This window comes from Gymnoscopelus microlampas (assembly GCF_963454915.1).
Source record: "Gymnoscopelus microlampas genome assembly, chromosome: 23".
In the NCBI taxonomy this organism is placed as follows: Eukaryota; Metazoa; Chordata; class Actinopteri; order Myctophiformes; family Myctophidae; genus Gymnoscopelus; species Gymnoscopelus microlampas.
In genome coordinates, this window is record NC_139960.1 from 23,559,334 (window position 1) to 23,568,632 (window position 9,299).

The 9,299-nt window shown below is 41.6% G+C and overlaps 1 protein-coding gene across 5 annotated transcripts in view; it reads left to right on the plus strand.

Moving 5' to 3' along the window:
• Window positions 1-9,299, plus strand: part of nav3 (neuron navigator 3) — a 370,769-nt gene that overhangs the window by 353,914 nt on the left and 7,556 nt on the right. For all 5 annotated transcript variants that reach the window (XM_084050457.1, XM_084050455.1, XM_084050456.1 and 2 more), the window contains 7 exons: window positions 1,230-1,383; window positions 3,634-3,820; window positions 6,310-6,407; window positions 6,868-6,963; window positions 7,143-7,311; window positions 8,076-8,311; window positions 9,021-9,175. In XM_084050457.1, the coding sequence (XP_083906583.1) occupies window positions 1,230-1,383; window positions 3,634-3,820; window positions 6,310-6,407; window positions 6,868-6,963; window positions 7,143-7,311; window positions 8,076-8,311; window positions 9,021-9,175 (1,095 nt within the window). The remainder of the gene's footprint in view (window positions 1-1,229; window positions 1,384-3,633; window positions 3,821-6,309; window positions 6,408-6,867; window positions 6,964-7,142; window positions 7,312-8,075; window positions 8,312-9,020; window positions 9,176-9,299) is intronic.

Sequence of the window (9,299 nt, forward strand, 5' to 3'; positions counted from 1 at the left end):
TGAGTAATATTTGACCAGGAGTATCCATACTTAGACTCAAGTACTGAGGTTGACTACTTTGTACACCACTGGGAATGTCCACCACCAATGTCTTTCCTTTTCTCTCCACTGATGGAGACCCCATCTGCCAAAGAGAGACACGCATGCTAGCTAGTTCTATTCTCATCTGCTGCTGTGTTGTGTGCCAGCTGGCGGGTTGATTTGGCCTCCTCTGTATCTTTAGAGGACGGCTGACAGGCAGGCATTCTTTTAAGGGGCTGTGCGAGGTCAGGTTCTCAGTTTCAGGTCAGAAATAGAACTGTGAATTGCCTGAGACTGACAGCTGTCAGTTATGTTATGAATAATCAAAGTAGCACAGCATATCTGATTGGATTCAAGGAAAATGTTGCAGTACAGTAGGTATGCAGTGGACGCTTTGAAATAGATCTTAAATAGATTACAGAACAAGATAATAGTACTTTAATTAGGTCAAAGACCTCAGCATTATCCCATGTAAAGATGCACCCTCTGTCTTCCTGTGAACACCTTGGTAGGCCAGATGATCTATTTCTAAATGGGCGGATATCGCCATTTTGAATGTCCCTGCTGCAATATCCTTGTGTGACCAACTTTCCCACCTCCATGTTTTACAGTGGTGACAGTTTTCCACCAGTCAGTTTTATTTAGATTTCCCAATGAACATTAGCCTTCGCTCTTCTCTCCCTGGGGCACACATAGATGGTTTCATCCTGAACACTCATGTTACTATGTGACAAGCCCAGACACAGTTTATGTTTTTATCTTGTAGTTAGCAACATCTGACCACGCGGCAGCCGAATGGCTGCCATGTCAAGTGGTCAGATGGGTGGGCCATGTGCATTTTCAGAGCATGTTTATTGTAATGATCAATCAATTGTTGCTCCGCCTTGGATCAACGGAACTAACATAGTATACTTTAAGTTCCTATTTAATGAAAACATTTTTTAAAGGTAGTAAAGAAAACAATACCATGACATTTAAAAATTATAATAATAATGTAATATATATATATAATATAATATAATATAATATACAATAATATAATAATAAGATCTTAGTGTTTTGCCAATTATTTGGGGGCCCACTTGCAATATCCTCAGGGCCATAACCCACAGGTTGGGAATCGCTGATTTATGTAGCTCTCTCCAAATGTGTGTGTTTGTGTGTGTACTTGATGAGCCCTTGAAGTGACTCCCACTCCCTGGTTGCAGGCTATGCGAGTGCACGGAGGCAGAGGCTGAGACCATCCTACAGCTGAAGAACGAACTGCGGGAAAAGGAGCTCAAGTTGACAGACATCCGGCTGGAAGCGCTTAGCTCTGCACACCATCTGGACCAGATCCGAGAGGCCATGAACCGAATGCAGGTAAGGACCTGATTACCTAACCTGTGAGCAAACACAAACACAGTGTTTGTTAGCCCACTGGTTCTCAACTTGGAGTCCGAGGACCCCAGGGGTCCTTTGGGGCAGTGGTTCTCAAAGTGGGGTGTGGAGAACCCCAGATGTTCTTGAGGTTCCAGGGGGTCCCCTGCAAAATGTGTTAATAGCATCAAAATAAATGTTCCCACTTTAACCCTTTTATGCTTCAGCTATTCATAGCCTATTTTTGAAATCTTTTGAAAAATCTAACCGTTTCTCGTATAGCTCCTGGAGTAATGGGAGCCCCCATCCCATTATGCGCTCGGCCTATCCACACCACCACCTGCTGTAGGTTTTTCAGTTCACGCATGGTTCACTTCCCATACCAGGCTAGAATTTCTTCAGGCAACGAAACCAGTACAGTCTCTACTGAGCCTTTTTCCTCACATGTGGTGTGTGTGTGTACCACCATCGATGATGAGAGGAGCGTGCTCTCTTCTCTGATCAGAGAACGTCTTGTTGACGCTGTGGGCCAGGTTGTTCAACTGGCACCAGAGTGCCAGCTATCTCATCCCTGTATGCAGTAGGTCCAGTTGTTTTAGAACTGTGGCCTAATGGATATCAAATTGGGGGTCCTTGAAATAGTAAATATACCGATCTAAAGTAAATATACCAAGGATTGACAGTGACGGTCACAAACAATCTTTAGTGTGTGTACCCTGTAGATTCATGGGGCCCTGATATTAACATTTAATTTATCCATTGTCGTGCAACCCCTCAACCAGGGTTGCACTTAGTTGTGACATCATTGAAGAATCCTTGGCATCTTTTGTTCTAGGTTATCCGAGGGAAGATACGAATTTCTTCAGGCTTCATGCCCAATAGAGAAACAATATAGACGTTTAACAGACAGAGAGAGCTAGTCCAAGTCACCAACTGTCAAACCTTAAAACCTCAATCTCCATCCATCTTCCCTTTAACTGGACAAGACTGGCATCTCTCCCAAGAGGCAGTGGTGCATGACAACATGCAGCCAGTCAGAAGCTACCGTTATATATTTAATAAACTTGCTTGGAGGGGCAAAAGCAGGCTGGTACCACATTTCACTCACCAAAACTAAATAATTGTACTCTTGTGTATTCGTATATATCTAACAATAAAAATATCTAACAATAAAAATATTGGAAACACACTGCTACATGGTATTGTAGCAGATCTCAGTATAGTCATGGTTATTGAAAAAGCTATGCTGAAGTCACCTGTAATAACAGCAGCTTTCAAAGACATTCAAACATTGACACCAACAGTTCTTATGGAAGTATGTTTTTGTAGTTTCAAAATTAATTGAAAAGTACATTGCAAAACTTAAATCCTGTGGTACTTGAGACTCAAAAACAAGCAATTAACCTCATGAACCCTTGCGTCCTCATTCTGGGCATGTCATAATAGATGAACATTTGACGAAAATAGGCGAACATTTGGCAGAAATTGCAGATCTACAAGCTTCAAGGCATCATAATGCGACATAATGTGAGGGTTGTAGATCGTCTGTTTTTGCTATTTGATGTACAGCAAAGTATATAGGGTCTAATTGAGTCTATTGTACTTTAACTAAACTCTCAGAAAAAAAGTTGAATGAACCATGAAATAGAATAGAATAGATTTATAAAACAAATCCCTCTCTCTGTCCTTGCTTTTAAGTTGAGGTTTTAAATTTTAAGTCTAAAGGCCCATTTCCTGAGATCTAAATATCATCTACGGCTGCTTATCCATGACTATGGACACCTCGGCACAAAGTGAGCTTTGAAGATTAGAAGGGTAACACTGATTCATAATACGGTAAATAATAACAGTGATAATAACAATCACAGTAACACGTTTAACAGCTTAAATAGGTTATGTGGTATTTCGATTTTCCTCTGACCCAGACTGGAGTTTTTTGCACTTCCTTTAAGGCTGTCCCACTTTCTTTTATAATTGGGGATTTTTGAAATATTTTTTTTGTTTACTTTTCATATACCGTACACAACAAAATCTGAGTGTTAGTTTAACTGAGAGTATACAAATGTAACCAAATGGACCTTCACAGCCCCATTTACAGTAGTTGCATTTGTAAACTCTCAGAGTTATGAGTTGGGACAGGACATTTGGGACATGAAAATAACTGAAAATAAACCTTGTTTAAAAAAAAAGCTTGCTTCTTTGAAACTGCCGAATGTGACCCAGTGACGTCTCTTATCTCGCCGACTCTGACAGAACGAGATCGAGATGCTGAAGGCGGAGAACGACCGCCTCAAGTCCAGCGGCAACGCCACACCGACGGCGACGCCTGTCAAGGCGGCACGGCCGCAGTCCGAGACCTCCAGCACGTCTTCGTCATCCTCGCGCCAGTCCCTGGGGCTGTCGCTCAACAACCTCAACATCACCGACACCATCATGTCAGGTCAGTCCAGTAGGGGTGCATCAGTCAATCAAACTACTGTAATCGATTCAAATGATTATTAGTACACTGCAGCATTCGTTTAGGAGGGGTACAGAATTCTAGGAATCGCAGTGCTAACAGGCAACGGAGCTGCCAGAGGTGTCGCCACAAAGACTTAAAATAATAAGTTTCCGATTATTACAGCTTTAAATAAACTCTGAAGAGTGTGCTAATGGAACAGATCCATTTGCTTACATCTGTACACTCTTTGGAGGTTAAATGAACAATAAGGATTCTACTGTATTAGGCTTGAATATTTTTTCCCCATAGTATTTCCCATACAGAAAATAAATGTCTGAGAACCACTGCTTTATCAAACCTACGTGTTGGCATAATGAAGCCTCCAGCCACAGCAATGTAAATGTCATGCTCTTGGTCATGGTTCATGGTCTGAAGCCATCCTGAGCACTTACACATTTATTTTCCAGGGTGTTAGATTAGCTTCTTTTTCCACATTTCCCACATTTTCAGACTAGAACCGTAGAATTGTTTCCAGAGATATGGAGGATTAATTCCAGGGGAGCTGCTTAAAATGATGAAATAGCTTCTCATTCTGTTGCGAGCGCTTGCAGCACAGCAGGAAACTATAGAACACGGGCGCGAACACACACACACACACACACACGCACACGCACGCGCACGCGCACGCACACACACACACACACACACACACACACACACACACACACACACACACACACACACACACACACACACACACACACACACACACACACACACACACACAGCCACATCTTCCCAGGCCTGCTCTGTTTGAGAAGATGAAGTTTGGACCGCATATTTACATACTGTAAGTGTAATTAACATAGAAAGCCCAATTCTCTCCAAGGACTTAATGCCGCCGTTAATTGATGCAAGGCAGTGTAGGAAGAGGAGAGGGCTATGGAGCTGTTATCACCGTAGCACAGAGCTCTGAACAAAGCAAAACCATCTGAGTGAAGTATTACTGCCAACGTCCAACATACCAAAGAAAGGGGATACAGATTAAATGGAGAGGGAAACGTGCCCACCAAGTTCCTGCCCACCACCGTGGAAGACTAGGGTTCAAATCCTCCATGCTGCCTCCAGCTTGGCCAAGAACTCCAAACAAATGCGGGTGTTCGCGGGTGGAAAGCCGGTTGGGAAGGGCCATCTCTGTCGCCGCATTAGTGACTTTTACGAGTTGATTTGTCGCCTTTTCAACAGGGAGCGGAACTTGTTAGCATAGTGTGTTGTTCGGCATTAGTATTCCGATTTGTTATCCAAGTAAAAGTTGCAATACCACATTAAAGAAATGCTCTGTTACAAGTAAAAGGCCTGCATTACTTAAAGGAGAGTTCCAGTCATTTTAGGTATTTGCTTTGATGTGTCGCTAATCACTCACCAACATACCAGGGGCAGTTGACTTTTTTCATAGAAGCCCCTGTTGTCCATTGTGGAGACCCCTTCCACTGGCATAATGGAGTAATGCGGATAAACAAAAATCGCCTATTTTAGCAGCTCCAAAGTTCTTTTATTTTTCACTAGTCCTCATTATGCAGTGTACTGACACTCAAACATGCACTGAATATCCCTTATGAGCTGCCGTTCATGCAGAACAACCTGAAGCTAGTCCTTGATGTTGCCAGATTCTGTGAGAGAAAGAAGCAACCAGCTCCATGTCAAAAATTAACAACATTTAAATACTCAAGTAAAGTAAAAGCACACCAAATTTTACTTCAGTACAGTACTTGAGTAAATGTACTTAAGTTACTTTCCACCACTGCTCCGCAGGCATTACATCCTCGCAGGTGAACTGTTGTACGTTTTTCTTTTTTGTAATTTGCACGTTTGATTAATATCTATAACCATCAAACTAATATTACACGCCTCTTCCTCTTTATTTAGAGAAGCACATCAACAGAATAAGGCACACACACTGAAAATACAATGGTGATATAAAATATAATTAACCACTTGAACCCCCAGCTACCCACTATTCTGGGGGGAACGTTTGCCGACATTTAGCTTGTAGATAGGCTATTTTGGGCACAAAATTATGAGTACCATTGTAACCGTCTTTGTTTTACAAAGAGGGTTTAAGTGGTTAAAGCCAGGCCTGTTCTCTTGTGGTGGGTTGTCCCTATTCATTAGGCCAGTGCTTTTCAAACTTTCTGTACCTGTACCTAAGGCGGTTGTGCTGCTGATAAACAATAACTTTACCACCCTCAAACTACAGGGCCTTGATTGTATGTTGCAATGTTTCCTTACTTAGCATTTGTGGCAATGTTGGTTTATATTTCCTTCAGATAAAGTATCCCATCATTGTCACTTGACAATGCCAGAATTATTGTTCATTCATTCTTACTCAATGTATTAATGTTAACATAACAGCAAGGAGTCACAGTGAAATATCATTTTTAATATGTCAAGGCTCTTATTTCAGATATACACTTTTGTTTTGTTTGCAGATATTCTCCTCGATGACAGCTACGAGGGAAATTTGCGCAAAGAGGGTAGAAGTGTACGAATAGTGGTCACCATCAACAGTGGCGTCAATAAGACCAAGGTAAATGGAAGAGAGATCTGAACATTATCTCTTAAACCTCAATACCAATATTCTTTTCAAGCAAGCATCACTAAGTTACAGTTGCAATAGCGAATACTTGGAGTGATACTAGTCTGACAACTAGTATATCTATTGCTTAATAATACAGCATAATACTTATATTTTTAGCCTTTATTAAGTATTGTTTCACATTGTTTGCTTTATTTGTCCACAATTTGACAATCAAATCGAATTTGCAGACAGAGTAACACACACACACACACACACACACACACACACACACACACACACACACACACACACACACACACACACACACACACACACACACACACACACAGTACAATCACATCACGTGGCCAGCTCAACCTAAGGCACTGATGGTAAAAACCTTAACAGCACTACCAATTGTCAACAGAAAATAAATTCTTTGATGAACAATGTTTTTTTTTGTTCCCAGGGTTTGAAAAAACAACAGTACCTGATTGGTTCCATTGGTGTGAGTGGAAAAACCAAATGGGATGTCCTGGATGGGGTCATTCGACGCCTCTTCAAGGTATATTTATACTTTTATGGCTCTTTGACACATGTTATTTCTAATCTATATAATTGAAATAGTGAAATAGTTGAACATTTTGGGTAGGACATAAAAGTTACAGATTACCGCTTTAAATGTAAAGTCTGGAAATTTGAGTGACATACATTTTTATTAAAGCCGAGTTTTGCCCTATCCAGGAGTACGTGTTCCGGGTGGATCCGCTGACCAGTCTGGGTCTGGGCTCCGACAGTATCGTGTGTTACAGGATGGGTGAGGTTGTGCGCGCCCAAGCCTCTGAAGTGCCTGAGCTGCTGCCCTGTGGCTACCTGGTGGGCGACAGCAACATCATCAAAATCAACCTCAAAGGTACAATAGAATGTGCACATTGTCTCAGCTCATCTGAACAGCGGGGGTTTAATTGCGAGAATACACTATACAAGTTGTAATTCATCCATTTATTCCTTATTTCCCTGTGTCACGTCTAACAAATGGACCCCTAAGTCCATTTGTTTACATTTGTACATTCTTGGATTTACTTGTTAACCCATTGAGACCTGAAGCCGATTCTACATGTCTCCTAAATCTCAACAGTTTTCTGAAAAACGTATGTTTCTATATCAATGGTGCTCAATCTTTTTCATGTCAAGGACCCCCAAAATTATATGTATTTGGCCGCGGACCCCCATCAAAATATCTTGTTCCAGGGACCCCCCAGAAGCAAATATTTGAGTTAAAAATGTTCGCTTTAAAAATATATATATTCAAAGATTTTCACACATTTTCACGATTTTTGAATAGCCCAAAGTGTAAAATAATGCTTTTTAGCTAAAATCTAAAAATGAGACAGTTCCAGGTCTCAATGGGTTAATTACAAGTGATGACACTGAGGATTTTACTGTGTATCTATTACCAAAGATACAATCTGGAAATTAAATTGCATTTTGTGGGAGATGCTGTCTGCAAATTGCAGACAGCACGAATGCTCAAAACTCAGAACGTTGTGAGACACATGATCGTTCGACACTTGACGCTCAACTCAAAGCATAAATTGGCCTTTAGGGCGCACAGGAGGAGAAGAATTGAGCCCTAACTGCCTTTTCCTTCCTCCCTCCCTTGCATCCTACTCCCAGGGGTGAAGGAGAACAGCATAGATGAGCTGGTGTTTGAAACACTCATCCCCAAGCCCATCATCCAGCGATACCTCAACCTTCTGATGGAGCACCGCCGCATCATCCTGTCAGGACCCAGCGGCACTGGGAAGTCCTTCCTGGCCACCAAGCTGGCCGAGCACATCATCCTCAAGTCAGGTCCAGAGGTGACCAAGCACAATGTGGCCAGCTTCAACGTGGACCAGAAGTCCAGCAAGGTAATTGTTTTCCGTTTGTTTGTTTGTGTATCTATTTATTATTGTTTATTTGTGGATGGAAATACAAACACATTATCTATATGTTAAAAGCATGAAACTGATTAATCGCATAGTATGCATACTAGGTTTCTAACCAAATTGTATTTGCTTTCGAATTTTAACATTATGTCATTACAAAGCATAAAAGGTAATTCCTGATTTATACTTGATTGCACACCAGTGTTGAGCACTGAATACAGCCTATCTACAAGCTCACAGCTTGTCGCTGGGCGACTGCTATTTTGGGTGCGTGACTCAGTTTACAAGGTGGAAAAGAACAGAAAACGTTGTACGTAGATTAACAATGTACACAAAGTGCTGTTAATGATCTATGATTCCTTACAGAAGCCTTAAGTAGCCTTGGCTATACAGGCAATTAATGACTAGACTAATGAGGTTAACTGTTTCAGCACTGGTAGCTGGCTCAGCTGGATATCACATTGACCCCATCATTCTTTCATTACTCACATACACCCATGCACTACTCAAAAAACACAGATAATCAACTTTGTGTGTGTGTGTGTGTGTGTGTGTGTGTGTGTGTGTGTGTGTGTGTGTGTGTGTGTGTGTGTGTGTGTGTGTGTGTGTGTGTGTGTGTGTGTGTGTGTGTGTGTGTGTGTGTGTGTGTGTGTGTGTGTGTGTGTGTGTGTGTGTGTGTGTGTGTGCCCAGGACCTGCGACAGTACCTGTGCAACCTGGCTGAGCAGTGTAACTCTGAGGAGAGTGAGACAGAGCTTCCCACCGTGGTCATCTTGGACAACCTTCATCACATTGGTTCCCTCAGTGACATATTCAACGGTTTCCTCAACTGCAAATACCACAAATGGTGGGTAGCTTGAACATTACCAGCATGCTTCATTACTTCAATTTACATAACAACAGACAGTCTTATCCACAGCGACAATTGATTGTACTAACTATTTGAGATGTACTACTGTGTATAATACTTA